This window comes from Zootoca vivipara, chromosome 14 (genome assembly GCF_965207765.1).
Source record: "Zootoca vivipara chromosome 14, rZooViv2.hap1.1, whole genome shotgun sequence".
Lineage (NCBI taxonomy): Eukaryota > Metazoa > Chordata > Lepidosauria > Squamata > Lacertidae > Zootoca > Zootoca vivipara.
Window position 1 is genome coordinate 21,772,216 of NC_142597.1, and position 23,339 is coordinate 21,795,554.

At 46.9% G+C, this 23,339-nt stretch overlaps 1 protein-coding gene across 4 annotated transcripts in view; it reads right to left on the reverse strand.

The window, feature by feature from the left end:
- Nucleotides 1-1,585: 1,585 nt before the first annotated feature.
- The window catches only part of NECTIN1 (nectin cell adhesion molecule 1), a 186,809-nt gene continuing 165,055 nt past the window's right edge, over nt 1,586-23,339 (reverse strand). For 2 of the 4 annotated variants that reach the window (XM_088658195.1, XM_088658194.1), the window contains one exon: nt 15,516-15,699. In XM_088658195.1, the coding sequence (XP_088514321.1) occupies nt 15,556-15,699 (144 nt within the window). In that variant the 3' untranslated portion in view covers nt 15,516-15,555. Of the gene's footprint in view, nt 1,951-15,515; nt 15,700-23,339 lie in introns of those variants that run through there. The other 2 variants (XM_088658192.1, XM_088658191.1) reach the window with 2 other exon arrangements.

Here is a 23,339-nt window from a genome sequence, read left to right on the forward strand (position 1 = left end):
GGCTCAGCTAGGTTGTGACAGCATCCATTGCACTGTTTCCCCTGGCAAATCTCCTCTAAGTTGTGAGACACTTAATACCATAAGGGCATAAATATGGCTCATAAGAGCAAATGATCACCTAGGGGTGGGTGTGCCCTTTGCCCTGATGTCCTTGTGGGGCATTGGCAGAAGGGCACACATAGCTCACCCCATAAGTAGGACGAGAAGATAATCTCAACCACTGACACATAAATGCATCAATTTCTATTTTCTTCAGCACTATCCCAGGTGCTTCATGATTTTTCTTCATCCTTGTGACCTACTCTTCTCCACTTTGTTTCCTCCATCATCCTTTCTTCAGCACCCTCTGTCACAGGACTTCATACAATCCTATTGCATGTGAGCAAAGAGGTGAGGTGGGGATGAATGTCCTTATCTATAACACTTGGAGGATGCAGGAAAATACACATGTGGTTTCACGCCCACCCACACTTCGAATATAACTGCATATCTATATATCTGAGAGAGATAAAAATGTACAGTCCCAAAACTGAGACGGGAGAAAAAAGGGAAAGAAAATGGAAAAACGTCAAAGGTCTGATCCTGCATTGGCTTTCATCCTTTGTTAAAAGCAAGGAGGTTACCTGAAATCATTCACCTCCACCTGCCTGAGTTGATTTGAGAATTCCAATCAAATTTGTGCATAGCAAAACTGGGAGGCTGTTGATTCCTGAACTAAACTTAAAAGTTATAGATGCATTCCCCCCCCCTTCCTAATTCAAGGCTTTTCCTTTTGGTCTCAGGTTAAAGGAACATGTTTCTTTAAACCCACTTTGCGAAACCAACCAGCATTTTCCTTCTGAAACCTCTGAATTGACTGCCCCCTGGGTTAAAAGGAAATAAACAGGTCACAGGAGGGCTAAGGGACAGGGACCATTTCGTTCACATGGATATTCACTGGAGTTTTCTTTGCAATGACCTTTGCCTCAAGCTTTCATGTCATGCTTTGTTACATTTCTGGAAACAAGACCCATGAATTAATGGGAAGGATGGAGACAGGGCTCTTAAAGTTGGAAGGTTCTCCGAGGAGTGCAACATGTTGCATTTGGAAGGAAGACAAGAGTCCCAACCTTCAGGACAGGTGTTAGCAGGGGGTATGTGTAGAGTTAACTTTAACCATAGTGCAAAATTGTGTAAATGGAAAACAAGACAGTGGACATTTGAGCAAGAGGCACATTCCATCCAGCAGAGGGCAGCAGTGCAAATGCACTGGTGCATGAACACACCAAGCCAGCCTGCATGGAACGGAAGCCCCAAGGGGTCAAAATTACATGGGGTTGGGAAAGAGGAAGATGTTCCTTAACAAACAAGGCAGAGGTTACAGCACAATCCAATGCATGTCGATTCAGAAGTACATCCCGCTCTGTTCAGTGAGGCTCACTCCCTTGCAGCTGTGTTTAAGACCGCAACCTTAACCTAACAACGAAAAGTACAAATGCATTGACACTTTTCAACAAAAATAGTAAAAAATAAGAAACGGTGGGTGGTAGCGATGGGGAGAAACTGGCACTCACACACAGACACACAGACACACAGACACACAGACACACCCCAGACACAATCCCCAATGGCTGGAGGGGGTGCAATTGGGTGGATTCAAAGGCCGTAGTTGATGTGTGACAGCTGGAAACACATGGAGATTATTTCTTTTGCCCCTCCTGTCTTCATTGCTTTTCTGCGGGGTTCTTTTTAAACATACTGTTCTTTGGGACAGATGTACGGCGCCCTGGAACCAGGAGGTGGGCAGCAAAAGGAAGCCTCGGAATGGCGGGATGAGTAGGCGTCTTCTGGGAGATATGACAAGGGACTATAGACATATGGTATTCTTGCCAGGTACTGGTCTTCATGTGAGTAACGGCAGCTTAGGTAATCACCCGCATCCGGTATCTCTGTGTGACGCTTTCCAAAGTTCTGTGGGGAAAGGGTGGGAGGAAGAGCCACAGTCCGTAAAATCACAAGTTTAAACATCATCCTATTGCCTTACAGGGCACACAAGCCATTGCATTACCAAGGCTTCATTCACAGCATACATTTAAAGCACCGTGATCCTGCTTTAATCAAGCATGGCTTCCCCAAAAGAATTCTGGGAGCTGTAGTTTGTTAGGAATGCTGAGAGCAGTCAGCAGCCTCCCCCCGCCCCCGAGCTACAAATCAAAGAGTGATCGTGAATTGTAGCTCTGTGCAGGGAAATAGGAGCTTCGTAGCAACTCCTCAGCACCCTTAAAATACTACAGTTCCCAGGATTCATTGAGGGAAGCCATGGATGTTTAAAGTGGCATCATAGCACTTTAAATGTATGCTGTGAATGTGGCCTTATTCTGCCCAGCATAAGATGAAGATGGTATAAAGCAGCTTTTGCCAACCTGGTGCCTTCCAGCTGTTTTTGGGCTATAGTTCCCAAACTGGGTGTTGCAGTCTGAAACAGCTGGAGGGTACAAAGTCAATATGAAGAGCAGCCTTCTCATTGCTTTATATGTCAGGCAGCTGTGCCTTATCAATTTGTTTATTTCATGTTTAAAAGAATGTAGGAACATTTCTATTTTCCACCCTTCCACTGTAGGAAGAACAACCCAAATCAACTCTGGGTAGCTCAGAGCATGCTAAAAATATCAGAATGGGTCTCTGGGTGTTGGGATGCACATTCAATGTCCTTTGGTTTTGCAGAATGCATTTAGCAGCGGTATCTTAACATCCCGAATTGAGCAGATGGCCATGCACTGAGGGAATAATAAATACAGAGAAAACAAATGAGTTTCAGTCATAAATTTGAGGGGAAAGTAGTAAATCGGTAGATGGCAGAGCAATTTTTGAGATCATCCTATGCAGAATCCACTTCCAGATTTCCCACCCCTTCCTTTCTAAACTTCCATGATGGATAAGCAAACCTGCCGGTTTTTTGATGGACAGATCTGTCAATTTCAGTTTTGCTCAGTTCCTTCTTTTACCTATCATAAGCTCAATTTTCTGTAGCACTAGTTTACAAATTTTATTTTTAAGGCCCCATGAAAATTCATAAGCCCTTTTTGTGCACCTTACTCAGGATATATGTACTTTTGCAAAACCATTTCCCCTAATAGGATGCATCTTTATATGTTATTTTCACTAATATATACATTTCTATGCACACTTTCCCCAAATCTATGCATGTTTGCACACATCATTTCATTGGAAAACTGCACTGCATAATTTTGGAGAAGTGAAAAGTTTGAGGGATGGCTGCCTTTTGGTTTGCACACTGTTTCAGTAAGTGAAAATTAAATAAGTTTGTATTTGAACGGTGAGCTGAACTAGGGTTGCCATGTTTCAAACAATGAAAATCAGGATAGTGCCTGCCAACTGCAGTATTTCGGATACACCCGGACGTACGGCAACCCTAGCTGAACTGAATTTGTTCCTCATCCCATTTTGCACGATAAAGCCTTAACTTTGCTTTCCAGTGTTTTCAAGTCTATCTACCACTTAGGAGTTGCAGGATGGATGGATCCAATGAAAAGAGTCAGTGTGAGACAACCTCACGTATAGTCCTTGTCTTAGCCAGTCGCTACCAAAAAACCTGCAATCAAAAGGTCCAGCGCTTGTGTGGTCAAGTTGGCAACCAATCCCAACATCATGTGCAGACACACAACTGAGACCCCATATGCATCCTATATTTGAAGCACTAGGACGCCACTTTAAACAGTCATGGCTTCCTCCTGGGGACTGTAACGGTGTTGAGAGTTACTAGTAGACTCCCTATTCCCCTTACAGAACTACAGTTTAACCATCAGTCTCTCTTTTTAGGGAACTCTGGGAACTGCAGTTCTGCGAGGGAAATAGGGAGTCTAGTAGTAACTCTCAGCACCCCTAACAAACCACAGCTCCCAGGATTCTTTGAGGGAAGCCATGGTGGTTTAAAGTGGTATGATAAAATGGGACCCAGGTGGCGCTGTGGTTAAACCACTGAGCCTAGGGCTTGCTGATCAGAAGGTCGGCGGTTCGAATCCCTGCGACGGGGTGAGCTCCCGTTGCTTGGTCCCAGCTCCTGCCAACCTAGCAGTTCGAAAGCACGTCAAAATGCAAGTAGATAAATAGGTACCGCTACAGCGGGAAGGTAAACGGCGTTTCCATGTGCTGCTCTGGTTTGCCAGAAGTGGCTTTGTCATGCTGGCCACATGACCTGGAAGCTATACGCCGGCTCCCTCGGCCAATAATGCGAGATGAGCGCGCAACCCCAGAGTCGGTCACGACTGGACCTAATGGTCAGGGGTCCCTTTACCTTTACCTTTACTTCTTTAAATGCATAGTGTAGATGGGGCCTGAATGTTTATCATGCTTAAACCATTTCAAAGCCTTCTGTTTCCCGATTCAGTCACCGTGATCCAGAGAACAAAAGAAGAAGAAAAAGATTCTAACCCTGAAAAAAAATTCTCTGGGGAAAAATAATAATCTGCCGGGTCACTCACTCATCCCATTTGGCTGTCTCTCTATGGCAGGTGAGTGGCCCTGAACTCACTCCCTTCCAAATGAGGGCATGCTCCAAATCTAAGCCCAGAAAATTTTTATATAGCCTCTCATTTGTATCAACCCTTCTGTTATCCACCTTTGTAAATTGCTCCCCAGACCTATCAAGTGCTTTGGAGACTGGGCTGCAAGAGAAATGTATAATTTAGCAGACAATTCCACATGTTCTATGCGCTATGCAAAGTTTGGCTACGAAGCTGGAAAGCACTTGACGGAATCCATTGAATAGACAGCGCTGCTATCTTGGGCAAGCGGGAGACAACGACTGGGCAAATCTGTATCAGCAGAACATGCTTGCTTGGCACATGCAAATGTCATGCTCGCCCCTCCCCCCTCATTGCTATTTCATTCCCCACAACCGAGGCAAATGAAACCGGCACAAATCAGGAGAAAAGAGCAGGAGGCGTAGGAAAGGAGGAGGCAGCAACATTCGTCTAAGTGCTATCAGCAATGGAGGTTTCCACCTTGGCTTTGGGGGTGAGGTTCAGGAGAAGCTGCGCCACCCCTCACAAAACAGAAGTAAGAAGAAGCATGCCTGCAAAGTCTTACATTTCTGGGTTCCCAGTCTCCTCCTGCCGCAGCGCACATGGAACGTTCATAGGATTCCTAGACTGTGTAGCTCATGCTATTGCTTCCCCATTCACACCCACCTGTCTCCAGCTAGCAGGGACACTGCGGCAGCTCTGCTTGGAAGGGGTTGCAGGAGAAGGCAAGCCTCACAGAGTTGCCACCAACAGAGCCACAACGGTGGAGAGCCAATGAGCAAGCTGGCAGTGGCATCTCCCCTCCCCCGTTCCTTCCCTCTACTTATCTGGACCTGAGGTGGGTGAAGAAACACATTGCGATGGTGAAGAGGAAGAGCAGGTCCAGGGGGGGGGGGCTCTTGACAGCAGACCTCTTTCTGGGATTAGGGCCCTCAACATATACCTAACTATGCCAAGCAAGGTGTGTGTGTATCTTTTATCAACTTTATAGTTGATAGAACTGGCAAAATGTCTCAACAAGGTTTCTGGGCATCCCTGCCTGGGGCTCACAGGAAGTGTTAAGTAACTTCCTGTTGTGCGCGGGTGTAGTATGTGGCTATGGATGCTGAGGGAGTTGGGTCTGTTTAGCCTGGAGAAGACGGAGAGGTGTGCACAATATTCTCTTCAATGCAGGAGATCTGACCCCCCCAAAGTGGTATTTGGGGAGAAGGTTGCCTCTGGGCATGGGTTGATCCTTAGCAGGAAATTGCCTTTTACCAAGTTCCTTGGGGCCATCTAGCTCAGTACTGTCTACACTGACTGGCAGTAGCTCTCCAGAATTTTAGGCACAGTTCTCTTCCAGCCCTGCTTGGAGATGCTGTCGGGGATTGAACCTGGAACCTTCTGCATGCAAACCTTCTCAAGCCTTGTCTTGGCTTCATATCATCTTTCTAAACACTTTCCCTTTGATCTGCATCCCACTTTCTGACTCTGCTCCTCCCTCCTTCTCTCTGACCTGCTTAGAAACCCTGTCAAGGGCTTTTGTTTGGCACCAAGGTCTTTTTGGATTCTCTTTCCTTGGGAGAAAAAGCCTGAAGGCTCAGGAAGAACACAAAACAACAAGACCCCGCAAGCCCACTTGAGATCTGCCAACCCCACCTGCTGCCAACTTCCATGCTAAATATTTCATAATGATTGGGTTTGGGGTTTTCTGGGAGGGGGAGAGAGAGGAAACCACCTTCCACACACATTGAAAACAAAATGTCACTAATGATTTATTGATGGAACTGCAAAGTCAAATGGATTCATATGGCAGGGAGTGCATTCTGGAGAACTGCCTGTTCTTGGCCGGATGTGTGAAGGTGGATGAATGAAGTTTAGACCTTGACTGGAGCAATGGGGGTAAATTTAGCACTTGGGGGGTGGATTGGTGAGTGGAAAGGCAGGGTAGTGGGTGGAGAAGGAATGCCTTGTGCTCCTCTTATGGAGTCATCCCCTCCAGGAAAGCAATATGAAAACTTGGAGAAAAGAGCCAGTCTGTGTGCGGTGTTTTTTATTTTATTTTTAATGCAACAAGAAAAGCTGAATGCTGAAAACTGCAATTATGCAAATTGGACAACTTTGCAGAATGTCACCTTATTATCATTTATTCTGCATAATGTATTCCAATTTGATTAATCATGAGGAGGGACTGAAGACCTACCCGCTCCTGAGCACTTGCCGCCAGCTTCCAAGATTTTAGCAAACATTTTGCCACCACTACTTTTCCCGGCGTTACAAGCTATTTGCAGCCAAAAGGCTTTGTTTTGTTTTTGTTTTTGTTTTCAGTTTTCAAGTTAACAACAATAGTCATCCTTTACATTTATATCCCCCATTTTGACTTCCCTCCTCTCCTTCTCTGGTTACAAAATAAATTCATTTAATTACACTGCACCTCCCCCTTAACATCTTTTTATTTTATTTTAAAGTTCTATCCACTCCCCCCCCCCCAAGATCACCTTTTAAGTGCTTGGTTTTAAATTAGTCCTGCTAATGTCTTCAGTTGTTTACAAGGATTCTTCAAATAATCTACATAGCTTCCCCATTCTTTAATAAAGACACTTTCTTCTTGAAAGTATCAAAAAGAAAAGGTCTTGTTTTAAAGGAAAGCCTGTTTTTCTCAGTAAGATGATTTCTGCACACGAAGGGTTGTAGTAAACTATATTCTACTTAGGGTGGACGGACTGGAAATTAATGGCCCTTAGTTAGTACAGTGGAACCTCGGTTTATGAACACCTCGGTTTACGGATTTTCGGTTTATGAATGCCGCGGACCCATCTGGAATGGATTAATTCACTTTCCATTACTTTCAATGGGAAAGTTCGCTTCAGTTTATGAACGCTTCAGTTTATGAACAGACTTCCGGAACCAATTACACCCATGCTTCGGGTTAAGTACGCTTCAGGTTGAGTACTCCGCGGACCCGCCTGGAAAGGATTAATCTACTTTCCATTACTTTCAATGGGAAAGTTCGCTTCAGTTTATGAACAGACTTCCGGAACCAATTACACCCATGCTTCGGGTTAAGTACGCTTCAGGTTGAGTACTCCGCGGACCCATCTGGAACGGATTAATTCACTTTCCATTACTTTCAATGGGAAAGTTCGCTTCAGTTTATGAACGCTTCAGTTTATGAACAGACTTCCGGAACCAATTACACCCATGCTTCGGGTTAAGTACGCTTCAAGTTGAGTACTCCGCGGACCCGTCTGGAACGGATTAATCCACTTTCCATTACTTTCAATGGGAAAGTTCGCTTCAGTTTATGAATGCTTCAGTTTAAGTACTCCGCGGACTGTCTGGAACGGATTAATCCACTTTCCATTACTTTCAATGGGAAAGCTCGCTTCAGTTTATGAACGCTTCAGTTTATGAACAGATTTCCAGAACCAATTGTGTTCATAAACCGAGGTACCACTGTAATGCCCTTTTATTTCAGTGGGGCTTCTCTGAGTAGAAAGTTGACAACAGTGCAATATAACATTCTGTGCTCCACCCCCACCCCACCCCCAAGCTCTTGTGGGACTGCTACATATAGTCAGTTTATATATGAGACAGCTCTGTATATGCCATGGTTCTGTTATAATTTCAGATATACTGTTCTTCTTAAAAATATATATGATATTTTGGTAGTTAAGGATACAAATAATTTCCCATTGGCCATGAGCTTGGAGTGTTTGGCTAAGCAGAAGTTTGCCAAGTGAATTCGATTCCTTACGATTCCAGAAATCAGGTCCTGGCTGGAAGAAGCCAATTGCCGTTGGAGGCGCAGGTTTGCCCAGGTCACAGACGAGCCCTTCAATAGCTACAGTGATCCGTGCCTGTTATGGTGATTGCACATTGAAATGCAAATGAGCCCCGGGGCCTCTGGCATTTGATGGTGCTTCCAGGGTGGCCGCAGGGTGCTGAGCAAGCTGCTTGTCCAGACACAGGATAATTTTTTCATGTCAAGCTCACCATCTGTGGCCTCGCACCATGAAGGGTTGTGCGCAGTGAAGCCTTCAGGCCCAGATACCACAGAGCTTATGGGTCTGAACGCAGACCAAAGAGAGCATCCATCACAGAGGCTCAGGTTGATTTATGAGAGGCTAAAGGACCATCTCCTAGTGCCCGCCCTTCCGCTTAAAATATTGGAAGATTTGGAGCCTCCAAGGCTTTTACATTTGCCTCCAGAGACCCTACCTGCCCGCAGACTGTCTCACCAGAGTGGTGCATGCTCTAGTTATCTCTCGCTTGGACTACTGCAATGCGCTCTATTTGGGGCTACCTTTGAAGGTGACCCGGAAACTGCAATTAATCCAGAATGCGGCAGCTAGACTGGTGACTGGGAGCAGCCGCCAAGACCACATAACGCCGGTCTTGAAAGACCTGCATTGGCTCCCAGGACGTCTCCGAGCACAATTCAAAGTGTTGGTGCTGACCTTTAAAGCCCTAAACGGCCTCGGTCCAGTATACCTGAAGGAGCGTCTCCACCTCCATCGCTCTGCCCGGACACTGAGGTCCAGTGCCGAGGGCCTTCTGGCGGTTCCCTCACTGCAAGAAGCCAAGTCACAGGGAACCAGGCAGAGGGCCTTCTCGGTAGTGGCACCCGCCCTGTGGAACGCTCTCCCACCAGATGTCAAAAAGAAAAATAACTACCAAACTTTTAGAGGACATCTGAAGGCAGCTCTGTTTAGGGAGGCTTTTAATGTTTAATCGATTATTTTATTTTATTTTTCTGTTGGAAGCCGCCCAGAGTGGCTGGGGAAACCACTATACCATAATTATTATTATGTGTCTCCACGCACAGCCAAACATAAGAACATATTATTACCAAGTCAGACAAGTGTCCCACCTAGCTCAATATTGTCTACACTGACTGGCAGTGGCTTTTCAGAGTTCCAGGCAGGGGGCATCCCTAGTGCTACCTGGAAATGCTAGTGATTGTCCTTGGGACCTTCTGCATGCAAAGCAGATACTCTGCAGCTGAAGGTAGAGAGGCAAGCAAAGGAGAGTCTGTCTTAGCTCACGCATCTGCCAGCCAGTGCCCTCTGCCGCTCCTGCCAGTCACTCCCCGAATCTCCCCGAGTCTCATTTACCTTCAGAAAAATTTGATATTAAATTAAGGGTAATGAGCTAATTAAATTTAATGGGCACCAGTGTCTCTTTTCATCCCCGTGTCTTTACCCTCACCCTCCCGCCCTTTATCTCCAAAGCGATTCCTACATAAGGCTAAATTATCTCTTTTCTATTATTATTTTAAATGGAATGTCAAAATCCCGGCATTTTTTTTAACAGCCTGGCAGATTCTGGTTTAAAAGGTCTTCATTTGATGGGTTAGGAAATGCTACGTGGGAAACCAAGATTCCCTCCCCACATGCTCCTATGCCTCTAAATGCGTAGTAAGCCAAAACTCAACAGGGGAAGTTTTTCCCACTCTGTAGTTCCATTTCCACTATTCATGTACTTATTAAAGGTACAAGAGCCCAGCAGCACAGGATTGGATTGCTAGTTGACACCTGATTCCCTGACCCACAAGGATTCTGGCTCTGGTTGTTTGCATCTTGGATTGAACTGCCTGCAGTTACAGTGCCTCCTTTGACCAATAGGGCAAACAGCAGGGAATTAATACATGCTCTACAGTGCTCTTGGACAGTGGAGAAATAAATACCATTTTCTTCCAATTTCATCTTCCTTGAGTCCTCAACAAACTGAGCATTCACCTTTGGGTGTTTTAGAGTTTCTGTAACCTGTGTGGTTAGAGATGGGAAGCTCAAAGGAAAAGGGAGGAACTAGAAACCCTCAAAGATCCTTGAGAGGATTCCTCCCCCCCTTTCTTTTTTTAATACAAAATGTGTCTCAGCTGGGAAATTTCGCTGCAATGAGATTACATTTTCAAAGTGCCATATGACTGGCTTTAGTTCTTACTTCAGAAGAACTGGGAGGGCTCCCAACTGTGGATTTTGCAGGATTATCATCCTTTTGCTGACAATAAAAATCATCCACCTCTGGAATAAAGAAACAAAAAAATACGAGACCTCCCAAGGCGGATTGGGCGGGGGAAGATGGACGCTCATCTCATCTGTTTCACGAGGAACAAATTCCTAGCTCAGAGGGAGAAATGCCAAGAATGGGGGGGAGGGTAAGTGATGAGAGGGGAGAGGAGAGCCATCTCAAGGCGGCTGCTGTAGTTATTGATATGTAATTGGGAGGGGGGGTGTCATTTGGGAACAAAAAATAAGAGCTGTTTTGGGGGGCTGTCTCTGAAATTGAAAATCCAAAGAGTCCCCCCCCCAACTCATTAAACTGTGGCATCATCTAGGGGGAAGATCTGCTGCGCAAATCTCACTGATTCTTCCCACAGAAATGCCCCCATGGGCCAGATCGGTCTATCTATTCCTCTGCTCACAGGGCCTGGTGCTAGCACATGACAACATGCCAATGCTTCACTGCTCCTCAGCACCCACACCCCATGGTGGGCCATCCAACCTCTGTTTAAAAACTTCCAACAAAGGAGGGTCGACCACCTTTTGCGGTAGTTGAACAGATCTCACCATCAGAAAGTTCTTCCTAATATTTAGTCAGAATCTCCCTTCCTGTATTTTCAATCCCTTGATTTGTGTCCTACCTTCTGGAGCTGAAGAAAAAACAAGCTTGCTCCATCATCCATGTGACAGCCCTTCAGATATTTGAATATGGTTATCATATCACCTCTTTTCTCTTCTCTTTTCCAGGCTAAACATACTCAACTCCCTCAACCATTCCACATAAGGCTTGGTTTCCAGACTGTTCACCATCTTGATCTCCCTCCTCTGCACACTTTCTCAAGCTGTGGTGCCCATAAATGGATACAGTAATCCAGGTGGGGTCTGACCAAGACAGAACAGAGAGATACTATTCCTTCCATTGATTTGGGCACTATACCTCTGTTGATACAGTCTATAACTGCATTAGTTTTTTCTGCTGGCGCACCACACTGTTGACTCATTGTAGTCTGCTAAAACCCCTATATATTTTTTCACATTAGGGAAATAGGCATGAAATCCAGGAGGTGACACTGTCTGTCAGCTTCCTCTTCCTCAGTCTGAGTGTTGCCCTGTATAACTCAGCAGAGAGGAGGAGGAGGATGGCTCAAATCTAGAATTGGTTGGCTCTGCCTGACATCTCCTATTTGGGCTCCCCGCCAGTCCCACCAACCAAGTTCCTTTCCACCACAGTGTCTCAGGCACTGGGTGCATTCCAGGGTGGAAAATGGCAACCACCAGCAGAGAATGCCATTGTATTTGGTGGCTGCCATTTTGCTTTCCCCACAGTGCCTTAGGGCTTATCCACACTTACCTAATTGACTCACACTTTCCAGGCATAAGCCTGCACTTTAAAGCTTTGTGTCCAAGCACTATTTTTCTTTTCCAGCAGAGCTTTCCACGTGAAAATCCCCTGTTTAGGGCTCAATCGAAGCACATGGCAATTCAGGTTTTCTGCACACTGCCATTTGCTCTGATTCAGCTTTAAAGAGCAGAGTTTTGTGCGGAAAGCTCTGGGACAGAAAAAAAGGGGGGTGCTCAGACATGGAGCTTTAAAGTGTAAGCCATGCCTGGAAAGAGTGGAGTAAAGGTATGTTTGGATAAGCCCTAAGATGGACATAGTCTGGGACATTTCAAAGACCACACAATAGGCCACGACCCACTTTGGACTGAGAAAAAGCAAGCTTGGTTGAAGCCCTTGGATGGTGGCTTTCATCCAGCACAGGTAACAGGAAAAACTAGCAGAACCCACTTCCACTAGATGTGGGTTGGCTGCTGGCTTAGATGGCTTTCAAATGGGATTGGCCATGTTCATGAGTGATTGATATACTGGCAGCTGTTTTCTTATTTATCCACATATATATATACGGTAGCAGCTACTTCCTGCAAAGGCATCTAAGCTGTTGGCTATGACAACTAAATGGAACCTTCCGATTATACCCTGTGTTAGTCATAGTCAAAGTAAACCCATTCAATAATAGACATGGCTAACTTAGGTCCATTCATTGCAACTGATTCACTCTGAAAAGAAGAAGCTAGCTGGAGACAACCCTTCCATCACTGGAGATAGTTTGCCACTGAACTAAATGCCACTTCCTCAGGCTATTTCCTTCATGTTTCGGTTGTGAATATCCCAGAGGCATCTGTCAGACCATTGATATGAAGCAGGATACAAGGCCAGATGGGCCTTTGATGGGTACAGCAAGGCTTTTCTTAGGATATAACCATCTAGGTATTTGCCAAACCCTACAACATCAGCCTTTCCCAACCCGGTGCTCTCCAGAGTTTGTTAGGTGACAATTCCAACTAGCCCCATGGCCAATGGTCAGAGAGGACAAGAGTTGTAGTCCAACAACATTCAGAGGTGCCATCTTGGGGAAGGCTGTCTTTGGAGCCCCCCCATTCCCCAAATCCACCAGGAAAGGGCAAAAGAGAAGAAAACTTACTGTCCACTCTCGCTTGTTACATCTACGAAGACCTTGATCCTCATTCTGAATGCAGGACACGAGCGAGACACCGTAAACAGAGAGGTTACTTTTGCCACTCTTTGGCTAGGCTAGAAGTAGTGCGTTCCTTACCTACTGCTGTTGCTTTCTCTACGGCAATCACAGAAGGCTCTACAGGGCTAGTGGCATGGCAGGGAGACAAAGGGAGCAGCAGGAACAGAGGGAAGCCCACCCAGGTCTACTAACGCTCCCGCCTTTCTGGCCTTGTTTACAGAGGGGTCCTGTAACCCCAAATCCTCCTCTTTTCCCAACATATATCCAACCCTTTGAGAAAACACCTGGAAGCAGCCTCCCCAAAGCCTTCATCATAAGTTGCCAGGCACAAACGTTTGCCAGACTTGATGCAGGAAAGAGGTCTCTTGTGCAGTTTCCCAGGCTGATGTGGCCAGGGAGCAGGGATAAAAGGCATCTTGGTCAATATCAAAGTCCTGCCACCAGACTGACAGCAGACCTTTATGAGCAGCAATGAGCTAAAGAGATTGGCACATGAGGGACTGAGGGACTGGTCAGTTTCAGTCTCTCACCCCCCCCCAGTCTAAATTCAGTTTGCCACATTTACTAACCATTTTGAGATTTTCTTTTTCTTTTCCTTTTTAAAAGAAACTCACAAAGATTCACCAGCATTTTAGTGGACACTTCTCCTAATGTATACATTTCCACTGTATGCTGCATTTCTGTAGGAATGTTTTTGTTTTTTTGCTAATATATGCACTTTCATGCACACTATTCCCTATTATATGCACTTTTGTACACATTTGGGGGTTGGAGAAGTGCGTTGTCAAATTCAAAGTGTGAATTTCAAAACATAGCTGCAAGATCTTTGCAAGATCCGACAGCATTTGTAAGCTAATTCAAAGAAGAATTATTATTTTCTCCTCATCTCTTCCAGGGTAGCAGCTGCACCTGCCTTTAGGGGAATCAATAAGCAGTGTGCAAAGAGCTGATCTGAATCCTCCACACTCCCTTAGTCTTATCTCCCTGCCCTCCATCACCAAATTTCACTAGGTTTTACACATAAGTGACACCAGGCTTTGCAACTTCCCCCCTCTCTTGACAGGATCCCCGTGTCCTTAACAGCTGCCTGGCTGGCAAAAATTCAACAAGGGAAAGGTATTCTCTGCCTGGACACCATGTCCATAGCCATAGCAATTCCTTTCGCAATGACAAGGCAGTAGCCCAAATGATGAAAGTGGACTTTGTGATGGAGCAGAGTCAGGACCCTGGGCACTGGCTCAGAGTTCAACCACAACAGTTTCAGCACCAACAGAGTTGGACAACAACTCTGCATATGATTGTCGGCAGGAACAAGTTGCTTCAGCACTGGTCTGTTGCAACCACCACAGATTTAGTCAGATTAATGCCCCACCTTTTGTGCCCTTTGGTGGAGTAATTGGCTCTTTCTAGGTGGCAAGGCTTCGGGTGGTGGAGATTTGGTCCATGGATACTCTGCAGGGCTTTCTTGATCCTCTGTTGTTCATTCTTCAAAGACTCTAGGCCATGGGATGCTAAAGTGTGGTCCTTCAGATGCTGTTGGACCCCAACTTTCATCACCTCGACCATTGGCCATGGCAGTTGGCACTGAGTTGGCCAGCTAAATCCCACTTCTCAACACTGTGAGCCTCTCCAGAATCTCTTGTTGTGTGCTCTTGGATTGGCCTATTAGGACGGGCCCTGAAGCAGTGGTAGCTTTTGTCTGCACACACCTTTCTTCTTTGCGTTTGGTTTTGCAACTTCTTGACTTTCCAACCACCTTGGATAATTGTACAGCCTGGAATCCTGAACTTCAGAAGCCTCTCTAGCCTCTCTCAATGCAGCTCTTTGCTGGATTCCTTTCGACCCATCTCCCATAAGTATCCTCTTGCTCTGCTCAGATCCCAAAGCTGGCAGAACTGGCTGAGGACAGAGGGCGGGGGAACGCTCTTGGCTCTAAGCTCTCATGTGACCTCCCCCAAGACAAGTACTCCTTTCCTCCCCATCTCACAATCAACCTCACCCTAGGCAATCACCAGACCAATTTCAAGTGGTGAGCCAAGTACCGTCTTTCTTCTCTGCCTCACCCGTTCACTTGGAAAACCTCAAAACCCTCCTCTCACTCTCCCCACAAAGGATACAGAAGCCCTGTCTCCAGAGCAAAGCCCCTGCCCACCCTTGTGTCCTCCCCTCTGCTGTACAAAGCAAAAGAGGAAGGCAGGCCATGCCGCCACGAGCTACATGCACAAAGCACAAGGCAAAAAGCTGGGTTCAGTTCTTGTTCTCTTTGAACAGGCAACACCAAAGGGGGAAACCATCCATTGCAAGGAGCATGCAGGTCCATGGCAAGGAGAAAGAGGGGAGGGGGAAAGATAGGATGCAAAGGGGGGTGGGGAAGCCATTCCACAAAGGGGGTGGGGAAATAGTAATGAAGCCAGAAATCAACCAAGAGAGGAAGGACTGAAAAAACGGTGCTTTGCTTTTGTGTACCTTGAGGCCAGAATCTGAGGGGGGAAAGGCCTACAGTGTCATGCGCTAGCATAAGTTAGCCTGGATGGTTGCGTACTCGACAAGGTCTCCGCCAGCATGGATCGAAGTCCTGGGGCTGGGTGACGTCGCCAGAGCGGAGGTGTCCAACTCTGCGTATTGGACGTCGGAGTCCTTGCTGTTGCCAGAGTTCTGGAGACGAGAGAGCAGTGAGGCATGGAGACATGGAGGAGGGTGGCGGCAGCAGTGGAGGACAGGAAGGGGACAAGGTGATGACATTGGTGGAAAGTGTGTTGTGTGAGGAAGAGACATGAAGGCAGAGAGGCATGGGGGGGGGGGAGAGAGAGAGAGAGAGAGAGAGATGCGCGCACCCAAATGCACATGGGCGAAAACACACAACCAATGGGATCGTGCCAAGAAAGAAACAGAAAGGAAGGAAGAAACAGAGGTATGGGGTGGGTCATGTGTGGGGCAGGAAGACAAAGTGAGGCAGAAAATAAAGAATGGCAGTGGGGAAGAGATAAAAAAAAAGGTTTAAAATGAACAGTAAAAAAACGGCATCGTACATCGCATCGAGGACCTGAATGCTTGCCTGCTCCACATTAACAATTGTATAGCGTATTTCAATTTGCCGTCTTTACTGGTTTCTTCCCTGCAACAACAACCCTTCAGAGTCAGCTGCTATGATTCAAGACCACCATCAGGAGAACTGTATAGCAGCAGGGCCATAGCTGGGGGGTGGCAAAGTGGGTCGCCGCCAGGGGCGCAGGAGAGAGGGGGGCACAAAATCGAAGTCGGTGCCTTTCCTGAAACTGGCGCCCCAGTGCTGCAGGAGGCTTCAGGCTGCTTCCAGCATGGTCCCAGCGCTGCTAGGGCACCATTTTCACCCTCAGGGCCTTGCTGGGGCATGGGGTGGGGGGAGGGGAGGAGAGGAGAGGAGAGGCAGAAAGGAGAGTTAATTTGTCTGTGGCTAAGGGGTGCAATCCGGACGGTTCTGCCAGGGGCGCAAGATCACCTAGCTACAACTCTGTATATACAGTTCTGCCAGATTTCAAGTGGGGAGGGAGATCACCTTTAAATGCCCCACCTTATATCTATACCGGGGGTTGCTCATGGGCACCAATGTGCCCACCAGTATCCTCTAGAATCATAGAATCATAGAGTTGGAAGATACCACAAGGGCCATCCAGTCCAACCCCCTGCCAAGCAGGAAACACCATCAAAGCATTCCTGACAGATGGCTGTCAAGCCTCTGCTTGAAGACCTCCAAAGAAGGTCTTTAAGTGCCTCTATGGTGCCTGCAAAAGGACCTGTCTCTCATTTTGCCCTTTCAGATGTGGCAGCCATTTTGTGTTAAGCCACACATTCCATTGCATTCCAGCCATTTTAGCAGCTGCCACACACAGCACTTTTGAAAACCCCAAAGGTGCTTGCTGGCCTTCAAAGGGTGGATGGACCCCTACAGAGAAGAACTACAGCTCCCAGAACCTCCCTGGAAAGATGGGAGGACTCTTGAACCAGTGTAAACCTGTGGTGTGACTCCCAGATCCGAGACCAGCCTTCCCTGTATTGTCTCTCTTTGGACATCTGTGACATCAAACACGCCATTCTAAAGCCATGAAAGCATGGCAGCATCCTGAATCTGTGCTTGACCAGGTGGATGTTATTATTATTATTAACATACACAGGAGGGACTGTTAGCAGAGGACCCTCTTCCTCTCCAGCTTTAAGGACTGGGAAATTAACAGTTGAAGCAGCATTGTTGATACAGCCAAGTCTTCAGATTTTCTTTTTTGGGGGGGAGACTCTTAATGAACCTCCCCATTTTTACCCCCCTCCCACCATACCCCCAATAATGATCTCTCAGCTTTCCCCCACCGCACGAGGCACTGCCTTGTCACAGATATTATGCCGTTCCAAGGCACCTCCCACCCCTTCTGAAACGGTTCGCAGCCATTTACCAGCTGTGGGGAAGCCACTCAAAGAGGTTTATGGCTCCATAACAAGCACTTTAGAGCCTGTTGTTACAAGGGCTGATTTCTCGAGTAATTGCCTCTGACTGCCTCAGAGTACCATATCCCGGACTTGGCTTTCTGCTAACATGGCAGACACTCGGATGCCTTCGCTGATGAGAGATTAAATAGCACGCTCCTGTCCATCTTCCCATCTTCCCCAAAGCCATATATTTCTTAGTCCCTGAGAAGAAAAATTTCAACAGGGGACAATTTCCCTGTCATATATGCGCAGCAGTGGTCAAAAACTGTACCTGTTGAGTTTTCATAAAGGCAGTTTCTCATGAAGTTTTCACGAGTTTTTCATGGAGGTTTTTAAGGCACCACTATGGTGAACCAGAAGAAAAGCACCAGAGTTTCGAAACCTTGCCTGTGACAGGTAATGTGCACAGCAGCCGTTTTCTGCCAGGACTTCTACATAGGGCTGTGGTCAACTCTGAATTTGGCAAGTAAGAGGCTCTCGATGGCTGGATTGTAGGTGTTTCCTGGGTCCACTTTGGATTGTGCTGCTTCTTTTAAATAAAAGGTGGTGGTGGCGAAAGGTCTGTAGCTCCTACCACCTTTAGTGTCCTTTAAACCTCCACTTGGTAAGGATACAACAGCAATCCAGCCTGGGCACACAGCTCTTGACAGGATTACGTTTAGTTTGGCTCTGTGAGATTACAAAACACTCACATCTTCGGCTGCTTTCTCTTCTGGCTACCTGCAGATCTTCAACATACACGTAGATAAAAAGACACCGTCTATTGACATCAGGCACTAGGAGCCACAAGAGGAGGGGGAAAGGTATGGGAGGGGGGCAGTGCTTTTTTTTCTAGAAAAATAGGCGCTGGTACTCACCATGAAGTTGCTACAGTAAGTGCCACGCTTTTTAACAACAACAAAAAAGAGTACCATTGAGTACCCCCTGGGGGAAGAGCATGGGGGGGTAGAGAAGGGCAGACCATAATAATCTGCCACCCTGAAGCATCTCAGAAGGAAAATATAGCGCTGAGCATGCCCAGGGTCTGAGGACTGACTTGGAAGGACCTGTCTCTGCAAGAGAACCAGATTAATCTCATCCATCTTCTTTCTCTAATCGGAATGAGAGAGTTTAGGGGTGGGGTCTAGCTGGGGGGCAGGGTCTGGAATGACAAATTAGAATTGGATGAAATGGAAGTTTGCAACTAGTTCCTGCAATCACCTTGATTCTGGAAGAACATTAATGTTGGACAAAAATGTCAGTTTCGGTCCCTCTCTGTTTGCTGTTCTCCTAATCTTAAAATTAGTTTTGGCCACTTCTGCACAAGTTTGTGATTTTTTAATTTTATTTTTAAGCAGTATTCCCATGGAAAATCTGTCTCCATTTTTGTGTTCATTTCACTCTAATATACATACAGTTCCATACTGGCCCAACATACACATTTTTCTAAAGCAATTTTCTCCAATGTACAGCATTTTCGTACATTCTTTTCCATAACCTCCATTTTTTTCTGTATGCATTTTTTAAAATGGAAAACTATATCACAATATAGGGAGAAGGGCAGATGTCAAAGGACAGCTGAGTTTGGGTTCCCTGAGCAAATTTCTTCCGCAGTCTTACAGAAGAATGCCACCTATCCTCTGGACTCAGAATTCCAGAACCTCTCCATTCATTATAATTTTCTTCCCCCTGTTCAGAGTTTTAAGATTAGATCATTGCTCATTTCTACCATGGAAGCTCCATCTCTTTCCTCCCTCCATCCCACTTATTCTCTCCCCCCCACAATATTCTTTCTAGGTTCCCCTCTCTCTACCTCTTCCCCTCCCCATTTTGTCCCTACCTTCAATCTCCACACCTAAACTAGTTTCCAGCTCTGCACAACCATCAACCAAAGGAACAGGTGTGCATTCACACATTCTTGGACTAAATCGAATTTAAATGAGGTGAGACTGCACTATTCAGTTTTGGAATAGAGAAGGGCGTCCCTTCCTTAGCATTACTACCACACTGTTTTCAGTGAACTTAATGTATGATCACCAGTCCCTACAACCCTCTCCCTCTCTCTTTCTCCGGAGGATGTGGGGTAGCACAAAGAGAAGGGCCCACTCATTGCTTCGTCTCATGCTGTGTTCATATATTCCCAAGCAAAATGTTGCTGCTCGGCTTCCCTGCCCCCGGGTAGAGAAGTGGAACGGCAATGTTTTGCAGAATGCCTGCCCAGTGGCGGTAGTCGTGGTGGGCCATGGGGGTTGGGGGCAGGTGGCAAAATGGGACGGGCCTCCCCTGAATCAGTTGCAAAGAAGATGTTTTCAGAATGTTTTAAACTGTTTTTAGAATTTTATTTTGATGGGTTTGCCACCCTGGTCTCCCATGGAAGGAAAGGTGTGATATAATTTTAAGAAATAAACTACAGCACCCCAAATGGTCCAGTTGCAATTATTGAATGTGCTAGGGCCATGCCACTAAGTATATGATAAGGCAAGGTGGGCAGGGGGAGATAATTTAAGAAAACTTGTTTGGGATGGCCTTGTTCAGAATATGATGCCCACAACCCTCCAACTGATTTTTACACAGGCTGTACCAGAGACCAGGGGAAAACGCTGACCCCAATTGCAATGGAACACAATCAGAGAAAACCAATTTACAGTTGGCCTCTTTGTGCTGATTCCGGTGATGGGGTTGACCCAGTTCCATTCTGAGGCTTGTTGTACCTCAGTCAGTCAAGGAGTGTAGCCTTTGGGCTTGTTTTTAGTGCTTGGATTTGAACTGATACAATAGGGGCCTACAACAAAATGTTGCAGCTTAGTGTGCCCCTGTTTAGTTCCCGCCAGCCAGCCAGCCAGCCAGCCATACCATCTCCCAGGTTACTCCATTCCCTGCTTCATTGATTCCCAATTCCCTAAGCCCTAGCAATCAGTCAACACTCCTCACCAACTGAGCATGCTCAGTCCTCACTGGGCCCTTTGGGGGTTATCCTCCTCTTAGGCTTCCCCTCCCCACTTCTACAAATTTTGGGGTTCCCCCATGTTTGCTGCTCCCTCTTGCAGATGGCATGTTGAATGTGCATTTTGTGCACTCCCCAAAAGAAATGCTTCTTCCCGAGACTTTGGGAGTTATAGAGGACAAAACTGGCTTAAACAGACCAATGATCTGATCTGTTCAAAGATCAGCATCTTGAGTTGCTAATGCTGCCATGCACTTTTATTTCATTTAGCAACAGCCATCATTATGTCCCAGGAGATAAGGGGAGGTGGCGGCACTGCTTGCAACACCGCATAATGCGCAGGCACCTGTTGCCTCCATACTAACGCTGCCATTGTGCTTTATCTGCTTTTCTCAGAGCCCCTGGCCTGACTGTGGAACTGCCCTGCCTGGCAGGGACTAGGTATGCTGCCACATGCCTCGGGACTGTTCTGCCAACTCAGAGGACCTGCTGATTTAGGAGCCTGCTAGGAAAGGAGCCAGCTGGCAAACTGACCACAACATCAAACAGCAACCGGCATTAATGTCCAGAGTCATCAGCCCGAGCAGGGCAGACACAAGGCACAGAAGTGAGTCCAATTTCAGAATCTGAGGGTGGTGCAGGAAGCTCAGGCCATGTTCACACCACACAGCGCCTGTGATACGACTTTAAACAGTTCTGGCTTTCTCCTGACAAATTCTTGGGACTGTAGTTTTCCAAGGGTGCTGAAAGTTACCAGGTGACCCCTATTCTCCTCCCAGAGCTAAAATTCTCAGGCTGGTGTAACAATCTATCCCTCTTTCCAGGGAGTTCTGGGAACTGTAGCTCCGTGAGATGAATATGGGGTGTCCTAACAAGCAGGGAGCTGCCATGCTAAACAATCGATTTATTACAACTTCGGAATGGATATTATGTGGTGCTTGCAACAGTGCCAATTCTGCAGATTGAAGAGGTTGAGTGGGTATCTGTGGGGTAAAGCAATGCTGCAAGTAAACTGGTCCCCAGCCAGTTTCTGTATGAAATATCATAAAGGTAGAGAAAGTGCAGTAAAGGACAAGGAAAGGTATTTGAGACTTTTACGTTTTGCCAAAAAACGATGAGGAAGGGAAGACAGGATGGAGGTTTCTAAAATTATCGCCAGTATGAAAAGAACCAAAAGCAATAAAAGAAGACTCACAACACTAGAACTCAGGGTCACCCCATGAATGGGGTGGGCAGCAGTTCGGAACTGACAAAACAAAGTGATTCTTCACCAAAGGCACAGGTAGCTTACAGAACTCACTGCCACATGATGCAGTGCTGGTTGCGAGCTGAGATGGCTTTACAGAGGATGACCCAAATGATTACAGGAAGAGTGATTTGTCAGAGGCTGATAGCTGGAATGACCGTACAGAACCTCCAGGGTTAGAAGCAATGTACCCCCAAATAAGAAACATTAGGGATGAAACAATAGAGAATGATCCTCTTGCTCTGCTTCCCAGCGGAATCTGGTTGGTGAAGTTGGGAAGCAGGTAGCAAATGGGCCATTGGTCTCAATCAGCAGGACTCTTTAAAGCCCAGCTCTTTGCTCTCCTCATGTACCAAGTTGCACGATGATTTGTGTGGTGCACACTGTTGTTTGGGATGGTATGTGAATCATTGCCCTCCCAGCACCATTTGAAGCTTGCTGTCTAGGGCAGGGGTAGCCCATGTGCCACCTTGAAGACTCCAACTCCCATCAGCCCCTGTCACCATGTCCAATGGCTGGGGATGGGGGGGGGGGAGTTGCATTCTAATAATGTCTGGGGGGTACCACATTGGCTACCTCTGATCTATGGCTCTGGGTTACCTGCGAAGAAGCCAGAATGACACAGCTTGGGGTGAACCGTCACCTCCATCACCTTCCTCAAGGGGCTCACCTGGGCTGGTCTCGGGCTTTGAATGTACAGCTTTGGGAAGCGCCAAGCAGCGGCCTCCCTTGCAAATGGGTCTTGCGAGCCCATCTTGGGCCAGGGAGAAAAAAGCCACCTTCCCTCCCCTGTTCTGTATTCCTCTCCCTCCTCCGAAGTGGCCTCTCGCCTGCCTCTCCACTCAACTCGCTTCGCCTTCGGTGACCCCCCACTAATCTCCCTGCTGTCGCTCCTGCTTTGCATTTACCGTCTTCCTGCCTGCAGCTGAAACAGATTCATGCAATACAAGGGCTTTCATAAAAAAAGTGCTGTCCTCATTTAACAGTCAAGCACCAGCACGCTCCACTGGCAGATCACCCATCTGCCGTGGCATCCGCCCTCCCTCCCTCCCTCCCCCTCTCTCCATGCTCTGTGTGGACATCTTCCCAGTCTTGGGCATGCTGGCTGGTGGGAAGCCCTATGCTCCCCCACAGGCAAAGCCCCCCCCCCTGGGGACCTGCACAGAAGCCCCCTGCATCATTGTTGCTTTCAAGTTGGCCTCCTCAAAGGTCTGAGTCCTGCAAGAGGGATGCAACCAGAGCCAATAGCAAAGAGCAGCAGCCGTTGACTCTGGACCAAGACCTGCCCTCTCCCCCTTTCTCATCTGGCCCCCACAGCATAGCCCTGCTGCTCTCCTTTAATATTGCACCATCACCATTTTCTCCCAAGCTAATACTCTGGCAATCCACCCAGACCCTGAAATGGTTCGCAATTCCCATCTCACAAGCTATTGCTTGCTGTGAGTGACAGACTTAAGAACATACAAAGAAGCATCTGTGGTATTTTGCTTCTTGCCCAGAAAAGGAATCCAGGTGCAGCAAGGGATTCTTGATGGGATGTTAACTTTTGGAGATGGGTGGGTGGGAGAGACCTAATAGCTGAGGGAGTCAAGTTGGACCACCAGCTGGCTACTGGTGGTGCTTAGGTTGTATGTCAGGAATGGGGCACCAGTTGCCCTCCAATTGCTT